The sequence below is a fragment of the Terrapene carolina genome, unplaced genomic scaffold, assembly GCF_002925995.2.
Source record: "Terrapene carolina triunguis isolate 2854851 unplaced genomic scaffold, T_m_triunguis-2.0 Scaffold62, whole genome shotgun sequence".
Taxonomy (NCBI): domain Eukaryota; kingdom Metazoa; phylum Chordata; order Testudines; family Emydidae; genus Terrapene; species Terrapene triunguis.
The window spans coordinates 39,150,315-39,171,616 of NW_020664413.1; the positions used below are offsets into that span (position 1 = coordinate 39,150,315).

At 39.6% G+C, this 21,302-nt stretch overlaps 1 protein-coding gene across 4 annotated transcripts in view; it reads right to left on the reverse strand.

Annotated features, from left to right (window-relative positions):
• The window catches only part of OLA1 (Obg like ATPase 1), a 196,310-nt gene that overhangs the window by 57,912 nt on the left and 117,096 nt on the right, over positions 1 to 21,302 (reverse strand). For all 4 annotated transcript variants that reach the window (XM_024212001.2, XM_024212069.2, XM_024211924.2 and 1 more), the window contains 3 exons: positions 17,313 to 17,488; positions 1,879 to 1,959; positions 1,494 to 1,591 (listed from right to left, as the gene is read on the reverse strand). In XM_024212001.2, coding sequence (XP_024067769.1) covers positions 1,494 to 1,591; positions 1,879 to 1,959; positions 17,313 to 17,488 — 355 coding nt within the window. The remainder of the gene's footprint in view (positions 1 to 1,493; positions 1,592 to 1,878; positions 1,960 to 17,312; positions 17,489 to 21,302) is intronic.

Below are 21,302 nucleotides of genomic sequence, written 5' to 3' on the forward strand. Positions count from 1 at the left end.
CATTTGCACTTAAATTAGGACAGTTAAGATTTACTGCACTGTCAGGTGATACATTTTTAAAAATTCTATTCCTGACTGAATATGGAGAAATTTAGGACTAGCTATCACAGTTTCTACCAAGTTTCAATTTTAAGTCTGTATTTTCAAAAATATAAACTTTCAGAAAGGTTAAATTCAGTTCCTTATCATAAATACAAGTGTCTTATAGTAGTATCAACAAGACAGTTTTAGTTGCAGTAATTTCAGAAAATTTATTCTAATGATTTATTGGAGTTAACCATCTGACATTAATTATTGTTTTGGCTTCCAGTCTATGAATGTTTATTTTTCAGTTTAAAGCCTTCTCGCTCTTTGATATCATATGGAAATGAGAATTTTTAATGGAAAATTGAAACCATGTGCATCTAAGTACTTAATGAAGTACAGGGAGAAACAGGAGGTGTATTTTAGGAGGATTCAGATATTTTGCTTTAGATACTTTTCATTTGTTTGGATGACTTAATGCATCTCTCTGTTCAGAAACATACATTTATATCCCAAAACCTTAAAGATCTCACAATTAAAGTGTTTTAAAGATTTGTAAACTATATAATTTGTTGTGAATTTTAGAACAAGTATGTTGTCATTAATTCTTCCTTATAGTGTAATATTTAATCAGTCTCTCCTCTCCAATCCAATTGTCTATCTCAACTGCTATTTTTTATGACAAGCTAACACGCTGTGCTTTTCAACAATGGAAACCCAAAGTATTTTCACCATGTTGGAACTGGATCTTCATCCAGTTCACTATGTGTCTGATATAGAGCCTTATTCTGTTACCATTATCCACCCAAGTCATCTTGACATCAACAAGAATATTTGTTTGAGTAAAAACCGTGCATGAAGGTAAAAATACTACTTACATGAAGTATGTGAGAGTAGGCCTAAATAGTACAAGGAAATTGTAAAATGTCTTCCTTTGTGTGTTACGCACAACTGTTAACAATGCCAAGCACTGTTGGCACTCAAACGTAAATGGAAGTGTATTGTTGAAATGTTCAATATTAAATTAAAGCCACAGTACAAAAAAATTCTGTCGCATTACAAATTAAATAGTTTTATTCTTTCAGCACATAACAAATGAAAAGCAATTATATGAATAATCAGTGTTAAATAATGTTTAAAAAGCCAGTTTTATTGGAAAGTAATGGTTTCTAACCAGATTGAGTCCATTTCTGAAATGGATTTATTTTCTTCACAGTTATTAAGTTTATGTAAAAACTGAAGGAGGGGAAAGGATTTGCTTATGTTTTGTAAATTCATTAGGGGCATTTTTATCACCACTGCACTCAGGCAGAATGTTTACGGAGATAGAATAAGTATAAAAGATATCGATTTATATTAAGTAAAATAAGAATAATCCTTATGTCCTTTTAAAGAATAGTGAAGTATGTGCCATTGAGAAATATGAAAAACAAGTGTGAATTTTATATATTAAAACTAAGCAAACTCACCATTTGTTTTTACATCGAAGGTAATCTTTTTCCGAGAGGTTAATCAAGTAAATCATTGGTTTTGAAGTCAAAAACAAGTATTTGTTCAACACATCAATCTAAAAATGAGAATATAAAGGCAGAATCTTAAAAACAGAATGAAGTTAGTGTAATACAACATTTTCAAACTCAGTTTCTTTTTTATTAATTGTATTTCTGAAAGGGCAAATAACTGCTTCAAGTAATCTATCTAGTATACTTCGATAAACAAAATCTACTGATAAATTTAACTTTCAATTCAATACCCTATAAATCTCATGGATTCTTTTGTATTTAAATATTTTTACCAAGTGAAAACAATAACAGGTAGAAATATTAAGAGTCTATGCATGGGATAATAGCCTACCTCTTTGTCATTCCAATCATGATAGAAGCGCACAGGTTTCTTTTCATCTATTACCCAGGTTTTGATTTTACACATTATGTCCTATGCAGGATTAAGAAGAAACAAAATAATTAAAGTAGATGAAGAACAAACTCAGCTGGATACCAGACAATTATTTTCCATACGCAAAAAATACCAAAATACACAATACATACGCAAATTAAAAATTAGGTAACATCCCTTAAAAAGACAAGAAAATGAATTCAAATTATATCTCAGAAGCTAAAACAATATATTACCATTTTAAACAAGTCACTAAAAAGCAATGGTGAATGTTAATACAACACACCTATACTTAGAAAGTTAAGTACACAGTATTTTAGTAGCAACCCTCCCCAAATTAGTAGAGATCATAAAACCGATGTAAAAATCCAAGGGCATTTTAGATTGCTTTTCAAACTCAGTAAGATGTAACATTTCAGCATCCAGTGGGTGAGACCACATACAATATAAACATGCTATTTAAAAAGGGGAATGAGTGGAGGAGGAAAAACAGAGTGAATATATTTTTTTAAATTGTTAGCAAAAGAAATTGAGCCTACTATTGATGATCCACCCTTCAAGAAATTAATTCAAATATCCAAAACCTTATTTATTCTGCATTAATTTTTTTGCCAACACCTTCTCCCTCCCCTAAAAAATGAAACCTGCCAAAGCCTCCATTACACAATGGCAAGAGCCTTGCACTGGTGACCTCCAACCAGCTGCATTCACTTTCAGAACATCTCTCTCTGCAGGAAATCTAAAGGCCTTTTAGTTAGCAAGCTAGTGTGCATTCAGAAGGAGTAACTACAGGAAGAGCCCAATGTGCTTTGTTTCTCTGGCCTTTCTTCACAGAAAGATTAATCATCTGTGAAATGGAAACGGCAAACAGCAAGTGACACAAACTGAACCCTTCAAGCCTTTCCTCATCAGTTTTGTGGTTCTGAATCTGAAAGCTGCGTGTGGCAAGGTTCTCCTTACAGGCAGGTGTTAATAAAAGGCTCTTGGGTCTGAAAGGTCAAACTTGGCTCTTCTAGGAGTAGTGCATTTTAGTGTCATCTATTTTTTGTTGTAGATAATTTATGGTCATGCTTTAAACAATGCATTTATTGAAAGTTATAACTGGTGTGATATACAATTAGATATTTAACATACAAAATTCTATTCCCAAAATTTTTCTTCAGTGCACAAAATATTTACTCTTACTGATATGTAGGTTAAACAGATTTATAAAACAGCTATAAATAGCTCTGCTATTTAGTATACCTTCTTTTCCCAGTTTTGCAGTTGCTTTAGGGAAAAACAAGGAAAAGACTCTTCTAAATGCTTAGATCCTGATTTGAAACCCTCCAGGAATAGGACTCCCCACAGATTTTAACAAGGAAGGGGCAAGCAGAAAACTTTTAATGAAATCTAACATGTTCTGACTAAGAATAATCACTTTTACTCTCCTATAACTGAATTTCACTCATAAATGTTTAAAAGTAGCTAATGTAACACCATTTCCTACAAGGAGAAGATCAAAGTGCTATATTACAAATGCATTATGATTAAAAAAGCACTGTGCCTTGCTATTAACTGTTCTTTAAACCCTAAAAGGCTTCCCATAGATCTCACTTGGCACTGCATATACAACCTTTGACAAGTAATGTAGACCATTTTTATTCATTGCCTAAAATTGTAGGCAATTATGTGTGTCACACTGGCCACCTGCAAATTCTGAATGCCTGCTCCAGTTGTCAGAGCAAAAAACTAATGTCGGAGGGGATTAATCTAGGGGGAGAGAGTCCTCTTTAATGGCTCCAGCAGGTGAAATGGCCCAGCTGGTTACTATGATGAGTGGCCAGAACAGCTTATGTAGAGACATGCAACAAGATTATACAAAAGAAGAAAACAGTAGTACCATCTTATCTTATCCTTTAGCCCTAAGTGTTTTTCATTTTTTAATTAGTCAACAAAAATAGATAAGGAAAGATTCTACTTTATGTAAGCTGTAAGGCTAAAGTGCTATTTCTCAGCTTTTGCTTCATCAAAAATCATTAGCTCCTCAACCAATCCTGTTAACTAGTAAAGGAACCTTTTGCTTGCATAATTTTTCTGATTTTAAAAGTATTTTGGATATACTTATAAACCCCATCACAAAGGCTTTTGACATTACAATTTTCCCCAGTAGCAACATATTACACCAAAGTTGAGATAAAGAATTGAAAGGAATTAAATTCTAATTGGAGTTCTCTGGAGGTAGTATTTTCCGTACAGCCACTCAAGTCTTTTGGGACCAATTAGCTAAGTTTTTGAACTTGCCTGCACATGAGTGAGGGTATGTATATCAAAATTTGTATACTCAGTTTATTTCTGACCTAGCCCCTGATTATCCCAGCAAAAGACACAAAGGTCAAGAGCAGGTAAGTGGATTAGAACCTCCAGATAACTTTAAACACAGGTGAAGCAAGTAGCTTTGCCCTCTCTGAAAGATAAGCATATTCTACAGATCCCTCTCAAATCTACAAAAAAGTAATAGAGAAAACATACAGAAGGAAGTCACTATATGACTTTTAAAAAAAAACGTGGCTGCCTAAATTACATGTCTAAATCCATTCTGATTTTTGTGTGATTTTTCAGAGGGGCTCAGATTATGTGCCTAACTTTATGATTTTATCTGCTTAACTTTATAACAGATTATGTGCCTAACTTTAAACTCTCTTAACATAAGTTAAAGACTGACAATTCTCAATAAGAGTTCCCTACAGTATATATAGTTATGTAAATTGGAAGCCTATTTATTTTACACACAAATTAATGGAGCAACAGAAAACAATATAAAAAATAAATAAAACAAACATGACATTCCTCTATGTCTCATCTCAGAAAAATTTACAGAAGAAGAAAAAAGGATAAAGTATCTCTGTCATACCAGGCAAATTTATATTTTCACTGATGAAATTATACTGAGTGTAAAGTAAAGCAGGTAGTCTGCAAATTTAGGAAAGGCCTAGCTAAATTAAATTAAGGTTCACTAGCATGCATGCCAGAGCTCAGGTTAAATTATATATAATCCTTGAATGACAAGTGTGGCAAGGTTGTGTGATGAGATATGAACAAAGACAACTATTTTCACATATTTCTCGCTCACCTGCTGACCCAGTGTTCTAGGGTCAAATAATAATAATTTTTAAAAGCTAGCGAGAGCTTTTCAGATTATATTTAATCTTTTACATAATTTGTTGTTTAGTTTAATTAATTGCCTTTATTTAGGCCTAAAAATTTTAATCTAGCAATTATCTTAGTTGGTTAAAATAATAACATTCATCTACAAATATTTAATCATCCTCCTAGTTAACTTAGCACTATTCTAAACTGAAATACAGACAGATGACCTAGTTTGTTTTATTAGGTCTGGTCTATCCAGTTCCTACTTTGATGTAACTCTTTCACTGGAGGAATGACCTCTTTCTCCCTGCTCAATGATACGTGTATAGTTATTTCTTATTTGGGCCAATGATGCAACAGTGGGTACCACAATAAAACAAACACACACACTTACTGCCCACAACAGTTAAATTTACAGGAAATACAAATACTATGAAAAAGTCAAATATCACATGATTTTTTAAAAATGGCACTTTATCTTTGACAATAGATATTTTTAGCATCTCTTTGGAAATATATATAGCCTGCCATATCTGAAGTGCCAAATACTATACATTAATTTATCTTCATGTCCTCCAGGATTGAGCTCTGGAGTTCCCTGACTTGCCTAAGAAAGCAAAGATTTTTAACCATGAGTTGAATGCTGTACCCAATAAATCTCAGCAGTTTATAATATTGTGAATTAATATACCCACACCTACTAGTTCACAGAATGTCTTGATAAACGTAATCAGATCCATCAGGTGAGGGAAAAAAGCATGTGTGCATGTGCATACATTGCTAAATCCTTTGGGTGGCTGAAAGTAGTAATCTCTCTCAGTGCCAAATACTTTGTACAGCATCAAGGACTAAACCCTGGCTTGAAAAATTCACTTGTCTACTTGGCACCGGAGAATGGGAAGCTTTCCTATAGAAATTGAAAGGGCATGTAATTAATTTCTGCAGAATTTAAGCTATCATGAGGGTTGGGGGAAGGGAATAAGTTTGCAGTTGTGAAGATTACAGGTCATATTTGAAAGTCTCAATGAAGCAATGTCTTCCTGACTCCACAGACAGACAGCTCTAGTGACTTTGATGCTACTGTATCACAAAAAATAATGTACACTTCAGTGCAAATATAGTATATTTGAGTAATGCGACATTTTACACAACTGTTTGGAGGGCCACATATTTGCACTCCTCTCTCTCTCTCAGGCTTAGAATTCTGATACAGGTCAGTAACAGCCCATCCTAGTGAGCAGGGTGTGGTCTCATCAAGGTTTCAGCCCCTTGCAAATCTTTTGCAATGAGGATATCAGATTCTTACAAAGGTTTTAAAACCTTAATGTATAAACATCATCCTGCTACTCAGATTTCCCAAGCAGCAGTAAAATGAAATTGATGACACTTGCTCAATTTCATTGCTGCTGTTCAGAATTATGTGTACAGCAGTGAAACTGACAAGAATCATGTCAGCTTCTCTCTGCTTCTACTTGGGAAACTACAAGGAGTAGCTGAAGCCTTAGAATTGTTGCTCTTGGACCCCATATTTCATATTGGATTCTGGATGGCAGGTGTCTTGATAAGTGGATAAAAATAGTAGTGTTGATGTAATATACATGAATTTCTGTCAGACATCTGATTTGGTGCCACATGACATTTTGAAACAGTCATCAAGCAGGTGTGTTTCTAATGGGATCTGAAAGAGACTGATTCTTGGCCCCAAATGCTATTTAGCATTTTCATCAATGACCTGGAAGAAAACAGAATCATTACTGATAAACTTTGCAGATAACCACAAAGACTGGAGAAACGGTAAATAATGAAGAGGACTTAGGACCTAGGAACAAAGAATGTAGGTCATATTTACAAGATGAGGGACTCTATATTGGGAAGCAGTGATGATTAAAACTTGAAGTCACTGTGAATAATTAGCTGAACATGAGCTCCACTAAAAAGGACGAATGCAGTCCTTGTATGTGTAAACAGGAGAATATCAAATCAGAGTGGGGAGGTTAAATTACCATTTGGCATTGACGTGACCTCTACTGGAATACTGAGTCCAGTTCTTGCGTCCACAGTTCGAGAAAGATGTTGATAAGTTGGACAGTGTTCAGAGAAAAGCCATAAGAATGATTAAGTCTTTGTAAAAAATGCATTAATGTAAAAGACTCAAGGCTAAATCTTTTCAAATGAGAAGGGTAAGGGGTGACTTGATAACCATCTACAAGTATCTACAGGGGGAACAGAAATTAGATAATAGAAGGCTCTTCAATTTAGCAGACAAAGGTGTAACAATATCCAGTGGCTGGAAATTGAAATCAGATTGGAAATAAGGTGCAAATTTTTACCAATGAGAGTGATTACGCCCTGGAACAACCTACTAAGGGTTACGATGGATTCTCCATAACTGAAAATCTTTAAAGCAAGATTGGATATTGTTCTAGTTTAACCTCAGATATTGGACTTGAAGCAGGAAGTAATTAAGGGAAGTCCTATGGCCTATATTATGGACAGACTAGATCATCATAATGGTCCCTTCTGACCTTAAAAAAAAAAAAACCATAAATAAATAAAAAAAAAAAATCTATGAAACCTTTTCAAATCCTGATAGAAGATTGCAAGGTTAGATAGTTCAGCTAAGTGGTTATTGAACTGTTTACTTCTGAAACGGTTTAATGTGTCCACACTAGTCATTCTTGGTTAAGACAAACTAGTTTAGTGGGTAAACACTTCTTTCCAATCGTGGCTGTGCTTATGTTACTTTTCATTCAGTTTCAGGCACTGCTCCCTCATTTCTGTATTGTGGTTTTGGTTGTTTCTTTTAAGACAGTGAAGACCCACTGGTTTAAAGAAGTAAAACAAAAGTTAAAAAGTATAAGTTTATTATAGAACAGTGTTTAAAAAGATGTCTTGTAAAACATTTATTGTTAAAGAACTTTACAAGTGTTTGAAAAAAGGCTAATATTAAAAACTGTTTAGTAGAACATGCTAGGTATTTAATGAGATGTAACTTACTGCCTAAGACTTTATCTACTCTAGCACTTTTGTTGGCAAAACTTTTGTCAGTCGGGGGTGTGGGGGAAAAAAACCACACCCTGACCAACATAAGTTACACGGACAAATGTGCTGATGTGGACAGCACTATGTCAGTGGAGCGTGTCTCCCGCTGACATAGCTACCGCCGCTCATTGGGGGTGGTTTAATTATGCCAGTTGGGAGACCTCTGTCCCATCGGCATAGAGCAGCTACACAGGAGAGCTTACAGCGGCGCAACTATAGTGGTACAGCTGTGCCGCTGTAAAGGTCTGTAGTGTAGACATAGTCTAAGATACTCAGAACACAGGAAAAGCTACCGGCAAGAGGTATGTTTGTAAAGCATGTACAAGACTTACTCTTCCCTCTCCCTGTCTCTCCCCCTCTGTGTTGAGTGGGAGAAACTGAGTTTACAAATGAGACAAAAGCCCTTCATAAAAATTATGATGCAACATTGTATATATTGTGACAAAGTTCCTCCTCTATCTTGGTGGGTCCTGCGCTTATTGGCGGATTTTCTTGCCTCAGAGATTCACCATGTGGGTTGGGGAACAGCCCAAAGACCTTCCCCTCTGGAAGAACCCACAGTCTAGGTCAATTGGGAGGTTTGGGGGGAACCCAGGCCCGCCCTCTACTCCGGGTTCCAGCCCAGGCAGCTGTCTATAGCGCCTCCTGTAACTGCTGCATGACAGCTACAACTCCCTGGGCTACTTCCCCATGGCCTCCTCCAAAACCTTCCTTATTCTCACCACAGGACCTTACTCCTGGTGTCTGATAATGCTTGTGCTCTTCAGTCCTCCAGCAGCACATCCTCACTCTCAGCTCCTTGTGCCTCTTGCTCCCAGCTCCTCACGCTCCCACAACAAACTGAAGTGAGCTCCTTTTTAAAACCCAGGTGCCCTGATTAGCCTGCCTTAATTGATTCTAGAAGCTTCTTCTTAATTGGCCCCAGGTGTCCTAATTAGCCTGCCTGCCTTAACTGGTTCTAGCAGGTTCCGGATTACTCTAGTGCAGGGAACAGAAAACTACTCATCCAGTGACCAGTATATTTGCCCTCTACCAGACTCCTGTACCCCACTGTCTGGGTCTGTCACAATATCCACAACTGAGAAAGAGACAAAATTGAATTTCATCAGCTGGGGTGAAAAGGAGTTGACGTGTGGGAAAAACAGTATTCAGCACCATTACTGAAAGGTGAGCAACAGCACTGGGAGAATGCAACAGGAGGAGTAATTGAACCAGTACATGTGTATCATCTATTTTTCCCTCCTACCCTAACAAACTGAACTGGAGCAAGAATTATCTGTTCTAAGACTTACTCAGAGCTACAGCAGTTGTAACAATACCGAGAATGTTTGTGAAACATCACAGGAATTTTTGTGTGCAGATATGAAGCATTTTACAAACATCCCAGGTGACAACTTGTGTTAACAACCCTAAAATGCTCTACTATAGATCAGCCTTGCGAATCCTGGGGGTTTTCAGTTACAGGAATCAGCAGCTATGCTTGTGGATTTTCAAAACAAAAAAGGCAAATAAATTATATGAATGGGGAAAGCTGTATTTCAAGGATGAATACTTGTAGTAGTTTCGTGTTCCTTGAACTTTAGATAGCCAAACTTCTCTATGGGCACTGGTAATATCAAAAAGTCATAATATGTAATGTGCCCTAGGCTCTAATACCACGACATCTGTCAAGAATATTTTTGATGCATTCAAAACACTCCTTATAAAGAATTTTAATTTCCTCTAAATACCTCATTAAGCATGGTAAACAGTCCACTAAAGACTTTAGGCGTAATCATATATATCAACAATAGAAATATTTTCCTGAAGCCTAGTAACTTATTGCTTAAGTTACTCATTACAACCGAAAAGCTACTGGCAAGAGCTTTGTTAATAAAGTCTGTACAAGACTTTCCCTTTCTCTCTCTCTTCCCCCTTGTGTTGAGTGGGAGGAACTGAGCTCATAAATGAGAAAAAAGCACTTTATAAAAATTATGACGCAACATTTTATATATTCACAGCTAGGACGGAGACAAGGTTGAAGCTTTTGACAATTCTCAACTGGCTACTTAAGTCACAGACAGGACAAGATCTAATTTATCAATAGCAACTATGAAGAATACTTGTCCTTAAAGATCAGCAACATCCTATTTATCAGAGTATAGAGGCATGTGTGTATTCTTCCTTCTATTCTGATCCAGTTGATCTGGTAAAGAGATAAAGACAAGTACCTATTCATTATTTTGTGCTACCATTTATAAATCACCTCCCACATAATAAGGATAGTATATTTTAATCATATGAAAGCAACTAGGGCTTTTGGATAGGTACCTTATAACAACTAAAATAAATAAATCAAAGAGTGGACAAAAAGGTGTCTGTTAAAGCCCCTGGAAATATTATAAACATTAGAATTGGTAGCGGATAGTCCAAATTTGCTGACATCCACACATTTACCCCCTAACCACATTTAACATGTCCATTACTTATTCACAGTCCACTAGGCAAAAACATCAGGACAGATTTCTTCTAATCTAGATATGCACTACATTGTTCTTATGCTACTAAATGTAAAGGATCTTCAATGTTTTTTTTTTTAAACATTCCAATTCATTTTATTTATTTTAAAAGTTGCATTTTGTTTGAAGTATTCATTTATTTTAAAGAAAGATGGCTCGGGAGATTGGTTTCAACTCTAAATTTACGCAAACTAAACTGGTGATCGCGTTCTCATATACATCACAAAGCTACTACCACTAGAAATTTATTTTCCACTTTTATTGGCAGTCTCAACAGAAACACCAAGGATTAAATGAATATAGACACTGGTCCTTTAAGGTGACATTGGCACTATAGTGTGGATGAAGTTTGCAATACAGTAACTCCTCACTTAAAGTCGTCCCGGTTAACGTTGTTTCATTGTTACATTGCTGATCAATTAGGGAACATGCTCATTTAAAGTTGTGCAATGCTCCCTTCTAACATCCTTTGGCAGCCGCTTGCTTTGTCCACTGCTTGCAGGAAGAGCAGCCTGTTGCAGCTAGCTGGTGGGGGCTTGGAACCAGGGTTGCCTGGCAGCCCCCCATCAGCTCCCCCTATCAGCTCCCCGCAGTTCCCTTTGCTGCAGTCGCCCAGCAGGCTAGCAATTGCAGCTATCCCTCCCCCCACTAAGGTGACCAGATGAGAGGAAGAAAATATCAGGACACGGGGGTGGGGGAGGGAGTGGGGGGCGGGGGGTCCTGCCAGCAAAGAAAGAAAAAAAAAAGCCGAGTGCTGCCGGCGGAGCAAATAAATAAATATATAAATAAATAAATAAAAGAAAAGCCGCTTGTTGCCAGCGGAGCAAAAAAAAAAAAGAAGAAAGAAAGAAAAAAATGCCGGCGGAGCCAAATATCGGGACTAATTGCGTCCCAATCGAGTTCCGGGACGGTCCCGATTTTATCGGGACGTCTGATCACCCTACCCCCCACTGCCATGTGCTGCTCCTGCCCTCTGCCTTGGATCTGCTCCCCGCGCCTCCTGCTTACTGTGCGGGGGGGGGGGGGAGAGCTAATGTGAGGGTGTCCCCCTCTCCCCTGCTCCTACACCCCGCTTACCCCTTCTTCTCCATATAGAGCAGGGTGGGGACACAGATGGAGAGAGACAGAGAGAGCCTGGGGCAGCAGCTGCTGTCTCAACTTCCTGATCCACTTAAAAAGACAAAGCACTTAAGAGTGGGTCAGCTTACTTAAAGGGGCAGTGTACATTTCTCTCTCTCTCTCCCCCACACACAAGTTGTGTGTCTGTCTCTGTCTGCTATGCTGTCTCCCCTCCCTCCATGCCTGCTGCCTTGTAGAGTGAGAGGCTACATTAACAACAATGTGTTAACCCTTGAGGGCTCAGCCGAGTGCTACTTGATCATTTTAGCAGCAAGGCATTCCCTGGGAAATATCCCACCCTCTTCCACCCTCTAACTTCACCACCTCAACCAAGATTCACAATCATCATAGCTGTGAACAGTATTAAATTGTTTGTTTAAAACTTATACTGTGTGTATATCTATATAATATATAGTTTTTTGTCTGATGAAAAAAATTCTCTGGAACCTAACCCCCCATATTTACATTAAGTCCTATGGGGAAATTGGATTCACTTAACATCGTTTCGCTTAAAGTTGCATTTTTCAGGAACATAACTACAACGTTAAGTGAGGAGTTACTGTACTGCAAACTGTGATGTATCTGTTCTATGAATAAACAGGAACTTTCTGTATCCAGGGCTGACAATCCAATACATTCATACCCTTTATGTTTAAAAAAGCGAAGTCTTAAAACTGAAGTACAGGAACTTGATGCACTTAGTAAATAGTTTAATTCTAGGTTCTCTCCTCACAGTAAAGATGATAGACTATGGGCTTGTCTACATGTTGCTGGCAAGACTCCAGCAAACTCAGAGAATTGGTAGGTAAGATCCCATCGGAAGCAAGCCTAAGAGGGGGGAAGAAGAGTTCAGAAGAGCTGGCAGTTTTTTAAAGAGGCATTATTAAGGTCACAAGAGCAAACTATCCCAATACATAGGAAAGATAAGAAGTATGGTAAGAGACCACTCTGGCTTAACCAGGAGATCTTCAACGACTTGAAACTCAAAAAAAAGTGTCATACACGAAGTGGAAACTAGGTCAAATTATGAAGGATGAATATAAAAACCAACACAAGCATACATGGACAAAATTAGAAAGGCCAAGGCACAAAATGAGATTATACTAGCAAGAGACATAAAGGGTAACAAGAAAACACTCTACAAATACATTAGAAGCAAGAGAAAGACCAAGGATAAAGTAGGCCCATTGCTCAATGTGGAGGAAAAGACAATAACAGAAAACATGGCAATGGCTAAGTGATAAATGCCTTTTTTCTTTACGTTCTCCATTACAAAGGTTAGCAGTGATTGGAGGACTAACATAGTGAACATCAGTATAAATGTAAGTGTGCTGTTACGATGGATACTCCTGGGGGAATTCTGAGCCAAAAATTAAAAATTCTGCAAATTTTATTTGTCAAAATAACACTACATAATCACACCAGTTTCAATTACTTGGTAATTTATTTCAAAATACCTGTCAGCAACTATGTCTGTAACAATACATACACAAAAAAAATTCTCCCAGAACCCCCCTGTTTCTCTGCCTCCTCCCCCCTCAGAGCCCAGAGGGAGGGCTGACACCCGCACCCATTGCTCCCCAGAGCCCAACTGCCGGGTGCCCCCCAGCCCATACACCCACACCCCCTACTCCCTAGAGCCCAGCTGGAGACACCTCCACATCCCCCACCAAGACACTTGCATTCACCCCCTCCCCACCAGAGTCCAGCCCAGAATCCTGCACCCTCTGCCTCCCAGAGCCCAGGGATCCAAGGGGAGAAACAGCCTGATGCTGGGTCCCAGGCTTATATGGTGTTTCTTGCACACCACTTCCTTCCTTCAGGGTGTGCTGAGAACTGCAGTGGCCAGGAACCCTCCAGCTCCCTCCCACTAGCAGCAGTATTTTCTATTTGTGAGCTGGGCTCTGCTGGGTCCAGCGGCCCCTAGTGGCGGCCAGTAGCTCTGCAGCCCATTTCTGTTGGAGAAAGGAAATTCTGCGCGCACATTAATTTCTGTGCAAATTCTGCATGTGCAATAGCACAGAATTCCCCCATGGACAGGGCCTTGGAGAATAGTTTGGGTGCAGACAAGAGGCCAAATGGGAGCCCTCTGTACTGATAATAGTCTTGCCAAAGGTAAATCGGAGGACTCTCCTGAGAGACGGTCAAATTGAGATGTGGAAGTAGGCATTCTGTAGGTTGAGAGCCAAGAACCAATCTCCTTGTTCCAGTGATGGAATAATAGCTGCTAGTGAGACCATATTGAACTTCTGAAAACTATAAACTAAACGCTATCAATATAAAGAAAGGTAAGCAAACTGGACTGCTACTCACTCCGTTCCCAGGCCAAGGGTGGTTGAGAAGGAACTGAGCGTGGTTCGCCCTGGCAGTGCTAGATAACGGTGAGGCACACCACATGTGCTGGCTGAATGGACACTGCTACCTAAAATCCACCCCCGAATGACAGTTACACTGACCTCACCCACGGTGTAGTCAGCATAGTTACTGCCTCTGGCAGAGGTGGATTAACTACGTCTATAGGAGGAAGCCTTCCCGTCGGCATACATGCATCTTCACTTAAGTGCTATAGCGGCACCGCTGCTGCTGCGCCGATGCAGCATTTTAAGCATAGAACTGTCCTTAGAGAAATTAGATGTCTTCAAGTTGGTAAGGCCTAATGAAATACATCCTAGATACTTAAGGAACTGGCTACAGAGAGCCAACCCTTTAGCAGTTATCTTTGAGAACTCATGGAGGCCGGAAGAGATCCCACGTGCTGCAGGTTGGGTTGGAATTCCAATCAAAATGTCATCCAGGAAGGGACACAGGTGAATGCCCTGAGACATGAGTCTAGCCGTTATCATCCACATCTTCACCAGCATTGTGGTGAAGACACTGGGGGGCGGAGGGGAACAAAGAGGCTGAATGAAAGTGTTTGGTGCAAATAGTGAGCTGTGCAAATCTTAGCAGCCTGAGGTGGTACGGTCACATGGGACTATAAAGATATGCATCTGCTAGATCCAAAGTGCAAGATAGTTCCCTTGGGACAGGGATGCTACCACTAAAGCTAGGGTCTCCATCCAAAATTTCACTTATTTCATCCATTTGTTGAAATGCTTGAGGTCCAGGATGGCTCTGACCCCATGGGTACATTTTTAGACAATGAACAAAAGGGAGTAAAAACCTAAGAAACTTTCTTCTGAGGGAACTCTTTCTATTGCTCCTATGTCCAGTAGAAGCGAGATTTAATTTAACACCAGCTCACACGACAGGGTTGCTCAAGATGCGGGACTGGCTGGAGAAGGTACGGGATGGAGCTCTTAGTTCAAGGGAGTATCTGCAACTTACTCTCTCTCTTGCCCATCTCTCGGTCTGATCAATACGGACCATTCTTCTGAGAAACTGGAAATTCTGCCTTCCAGATTCCCAACTGGGAGAAGGCACATTTGTTCACTGTCATAGCAGGCTCGTACAGTCAATGGAACCACCTCTGGATTTTCCACCCATTCCCCAGTTCTGGGGCTTACCCAGATATACCTGTTATTTTTTCTCTAGTATTTTTGTGAGAAAATTGGACAAAAGGAACATTTCTGGCTGGTGCTGGGTTTATAGTCCCTCCTTAGAGCACTGAGTGAGGAGGGAAGAGGAAGGACTATTTTGGTTTGGTACAATTTTCTGCAAATATTTTGTCTAGTTTTTCCACAAAGAGGAGAGAATCTGTGAATTTAGATGAGCACCGTATTTGTTTGGAGGGAGTATTGACCTCTTCCAGGGGTGAAGCTACATGTGGCCCCTGGCTTGCTCAGCAGGATACCATGGCCCTGGCCAAAAAAAATCTCATTGCATGCACTGAAGCATTTGCCAACAAAGGTTGTTGCTAAGGAAATTTTCTTAAGTGTAGATTGGAAGTCAGATGTTCATGGCCTTAAGGTCATCCAGCCAGGACACTGTGGTTCTTGTCTTGCAATGCAGGTATTTGCCTTGTCCTATTTCAAACATTTCATGGGGAACACTGCTGCATTTTTTACATGCCCTGCTCAGAACATGAACGGTAGCCTTCTTGGCCTGCTTTGCAACAGTGCCAACCAGCTGTGGCTAGAGCATGGTCTTTTGTGGTTTGCTTTATGCAACACCTCGAGGCCTCTGGAAAGGTCTCCCTCAGTGTCCCCCCACTTGGGGTCCCATTCCTCCTATCCCGGGGACAGAGTCCCATTGCCGGAATTCCCTGTTTGAGCTGGCAAGAAAGGGAATTGAGTATGAGCCCTGCTGCTCTCCCCGAGACTGGCTGGCTGGAGTCCTCCTCATCCCTGCTCTGCAACTCCATATCAGGTTTTCTATGCTGGAGTCTCAGCTTCTTGGGGCACGGAGGAGGGAACCCAACATACCTATTCTACTCAAAGCCCTGTGCCGTAGCAGTGCAAGGGTCAGCTAACTGAGAAAAGGCAGGGCACAATTTGCCCTCCAAAAAGCCTGTAAAAGCTGCCTCACAAATACAACACTTTTTGTATTTGTGAGGATCTACCTTGGTGTCTGAACAACAGCTCTGCCATGTTTGGGGAGCAGCTTGGGGGAGGGGAGCAGGGAGGCACTATAGTACCAATTCCAGATGGCTGTGACCACTGCACTGCTCAATACAGATCCAGGCGAGAGGGAGGAAGAATAAAGAAAGGCTGCTTACTACTGCCCCCCAAAATGAATAAAATAGGCTGTTACAGAAAAGTCAGGAGCAAAACGAACTACCACTTGACTTCAGTTATGGTAGCACAAAATCTGGCAGCAGGCCAGAGAAAGGGGCATGGCTAGCACAGGCTGCGCTGCAGCTTTGAACTGCCTCTGGAAACTGCAGGCAAGAGTGAAATAGTCCATTATCAGAATTGTGGGAGATGCTGGGCTACAAAAAAGGGACTTCTCCTTCCCTAGCATAGTATGGACATGATGTGGCACCCCCACAATGCTTTGCACATGTTCATGCTAGCATGCTCATCAAGAATGCTCCAACTATGGGCCCTCTCTCAGTGAGATCAAGAGGAGCCAAGCAAACAAATGATCCTAGACACCAATCACTGGGAATAGCACAGCATCAGAATTTGTACACTGGTTTTGGGAGCAAATCCCAATTTCAAACTCTGGAGGACTTTTTAGGCCTTTGGCTCTGCAATGATCAAGTCTGACAAGGTTATAGCGATCTCTATTACTGATTTATAAATGGGAATATCATCCTACTTATAGGTGACAGGCTATCTGGATGCAAGTTGAGATTTTGTAGGGTCATGCACACAGAGGCAAGAGCTGGGATATCCATCTAGGCAGGTATGAGCTTTCACATTACACTAAGGTCAGTATCATCTCCCATTTTGAGCAAGACTGGACTGAGTTATGTCAGAGTACTTTAAATGGCGTGCATCTAGCTCCCTCAGTGTAACCCTAGGTTATCAACAGAAAATTAAGCTCATTTTAACGATTTTAACCCAACAGACCTTGCAGCAGTGATAATTTTAAAATAAATACAGAAATAATGGTCTATGTATAATTTTACATTATACTGATTTTAAAAAGTGTGAACACAAATGAAAACATACTGGTACAAGAAATAATGATACATTTAACAGCACACTTTTTACTTACATATTCAGGTTTTAATTTCTTGTCCCCTCCTCTCACAGCTACTTTTTCTAATTTGTCTATAATTGGAATGATCATTTCCTCATCCTTAAGTCTAAGTTCTTCATGTATTATTTCAATGTCACGAACGGGATCTACACTTCCTTCAACATGAGTGATATCATCATTTTCAAATGATCCTAGAACAAAAGAACACTTAAATTAAGTATTAAACCTAAATAGACAAAACACAACATTAACAGCAGTGTAATAATCAGACATAGAAAGTCAGAGATGAAAAAAATAGACCATTCCTCTTCCAGTGCAGAACAGTTGCCTACAATATTCTACACAATATTTAATATGTTCATTTACAACACTATAGTACTTCAAGTGCTTAGCAATTAATTCTTAACTAGTGTGGTTACCCCATTATTTCAAGCTTTACAGGGACATGTACAGAACAGTAGTCATACCAGCTCCAATTCAGAAAAGCACTTAAGCACTTAAGTTTATACACAGGCTCAAGTGCTTTCCTGAATGAGGATGGATTTAAGCATTTTCCTGAAAGTTGGGGCCATTTTACTTAAAAATGTCTTTGCTATCAGCAGCAAAACATGGTAGCCCAATTCAAAACACAATTAACACTTTGTATTAATTAAAATATTTAATAGTGGTTTGAAGAATGAAAGAGACCATCTAAAGAGTCATCCTAACACCATCATTAGCCACAAGTTTTGTACATAAAATATACATAGGAAGTTCTAGTCAAAGAATTTTGAAGTTCTGAACCACATTGTCTAAGGTTTCCAAGGGAAACAGAATTTAGAAAAAGGCCTGAAATCATCTGGCAGACCTCTTCCCTGCTTCAATCTACTTTATCACTGTGGTTCTGACGGTGATTAGATAATGAACCACTCAGACACACAATTTACACAGCAGCTAATTTCATCGCCCTGATTTGAGGGTATGGTTTTTCGGAGGCCATCAAAGAAGCGGATGAAGGTGCATTTGTCATATATGAGTGACAACCATTCACAGCATCTGAACAAAATGGTGCTGGCCCTTATTAGAAACACATCTATTATCACATATTTAAAGTGCAGCTGAAGCCATAATTTCAAATTGCCAACTGGAAACATAAGGGTAAAAAAAAAAAAAAAAAACAGATATTACGGAAGCATGTGTACTGACTTTATGCCCTTCTGAAGACATAATGTGGCAACATAATTCAACTGGGATTTACTCTTAAATTATCAGATAAGGAATAGCATCACAAAACCTGAACAAAACCTAAGAAAGGTTTTAAACGGGACCGGGGGGCGGGAGGGAGTCTGAAGTATTCATGGATCAATTTCATCGTAATGACCCACTATACAGATTCCTTAGCACAAGAACATACTTAGAAATTAACAAAGAGACTGAAAAACAAAACTAATATTCTTTTGAATATTACTGAATTCATGGAATGTAGCTCACCAATTGTGACTATCTTGTGAAGGAATAAATGAATGGACTTCACTCTTATTGCACCAAATTTAGGGCAAGATATTTTCTACTCTAAATTAAAGACAATACTTCACAATTGCTAGATTGTATAGAAAACTAACATTCTATCACATTTCAACCGTTTTCACTTTTAAATTAATTATTGAAAAGAGTGGTTTTATAATAAAAAGATTACATTTAAACATTTAAAAAAGTCATAGTAAACATGGTAAGAATGTCTAAGCTATTCGGGTACAACAGCAGGTGTGTAGCTTACAGATGGAATAAATGAAGATACACAATGTCAAAATCATTTTCATGTTGTAGAAAATGCTAACAGCAGCTTGCGAAAACCTTTCTCAAATTCTCTAAAGCATATCAATTAGCTCCCTAAAACTAAAAGACTTCCAACCAAAAACCACTTAGAACATATACCAAGCTTAGCAATATAACATCTGGATATGAACAGAAATGTCATTAACAAGGAATAACTCACCTTGTAATAACTTCTGTTCTTCAAGATGTGTTATCCCTATGTGTAGTACACTTCAAGTTGTGCATGTGCGCCATATGCCCAGGACCAGAGAATTTTCTTTAGCAGTGTCCCTGTGGTTCCATATATGCACCCCAGCTCTCCTCTGCATCAAGAGAATAAAGGGGACTGCCAGACTACTGCCGTTTTAGTCCCTTCTCTACCTCAAGTTCCCAATAGTGGAAAGCAGGCAGCAAGGACAGAGAGCTGCAGTGCACTACACATAGGGACAACAAATCCTGAAAAACTCAAGCTACTACTAGATGAGTACCCCTCTTTCGAGTGACTGTCTCTATGTGTCTTTGATGTGGTAGGTGCCTGGAGTCCAGTAATACAACAGATTCCAAAACTGCCCTGCCTATGGAGGCATCAGAAGCAGCTGCTTGCACCAGTGCATAGTGTTTTAGCAAGAGTGTGAACAGAAGTCAAAGTTGCTAATCTGCAGATGTCAGTAACAGGAACATCTCTAAAGAAGGTATCAAAGCTGCACGAATTCTAGTCCAGTGAGTTCTAATGCTGCCCTCAAGGGTGATGTTCATCTCATAGCATTTTGACAGCCTCTGGGATGAGATAGCCTCTTCTTTTTGAAGTTCTTTGAATGAAATGAAGTGTTTCTAGGGGACTTTCAGACAGGTAGAAGCCAAGAACCCTACACACCTTCAGTGACTGCCATGCCATCTCTTCTCTGCCTGAGTAGGGTTTAGGGTAAAACACAGGCAGATGGATATTTTGGTTGATGTGAAAGTCCACCACCACCTGAGACACAAAATTAGGATGCGGCCTATTAGAAACCTTATCCTTTGGGGAGAAGGGGGGGAAGAGGCAGGTGGTGAGGGACTGTTATCAGCCATGAGTGTCCCTAGTTCCCAACTCTTCTATCCAGAAATGCTACTTTAATAGAATGATGTAGAGGAAAGCAGGACACCAGGGACTCAAAAGGAGGCTTAATGAGGTTTTATCAAGTTTCAAGTCCCAGGGTAGTACCAGTTTCACCACCAGAGGGAAGATGCAAATCAAACCCTTCATGAACTGGGCAGGAAAATACAGAGTTGGTGTATACTGGTGCTGATGGCCGCAGGTGTACTCTGATGGAGCTAACATAATCCCGAGGATTTTAATGACAAGTCGTAATTCACATGTCTGGGATTTTAGCCTGTAAAGAGTAAATTCCTCGTTGGTTACACAAAACTGAAATCTTTTCCACATCATTACTCCTAGGGAATTCTGAGCTAAAAAAATAAAATTCTGTACACAATATTTTAAAATTCTGCAAAATTCTGCATATTTTATATGTCAAAATAACACTACATAATCATGCCAGTTTCAATTATTTTGGCAATTTATTTCAAAATACCTGTCCACAAGTGTGTCTGTAACAATACAGACAACAAAAAAGATTAAGGAGGATATTTTTATTTGACAAATAGATTCCTGACTAGGCATATTAATACAGAACTGAGTAATAATTCACTTAAACTACAATACAGAAATATATTTTCCACACCTTGCAGAACTAGTACAAAGGCTTGGGAGAACTAGGGGTAACAGAGGAGCTGAGGGAGAGGGAAGTAATTGCCAGGAAGGAGCCTGGGAGTGAATCTGGAGGGCTGTTGTGTGTGGTTGGGAGAAGTATGGAATAAGATTTTTTTTGGGGGTGGCGGAGGAATTGTTAGGGAGTTGGGAAACCTCCCCCATGCAGACCTTGGCTGACCCCTAGCCTCTCCCATTCAGTCAGACACAACTGCCCCTATCCCCACGTGGCCCTCCACTCCCTATTCCCCCATCCCAATGTGGCACTGCACCCCCATTCCCATTCAGCCCCTGCCCCAGTCTGTCCCCCCCACTAGTCCTTCTGAATCCCAGTCTATGTGACCCCCCGCAGCAGCCCCATGTGCCCCACTGTCTGTCCTCCCTCCCCCATATCCCATGCCTCCTAATCTGGCGCCGTGAGGAACACAGCCGGCTGATGGCTGCTACTGTCGGTGAGCTAGCTG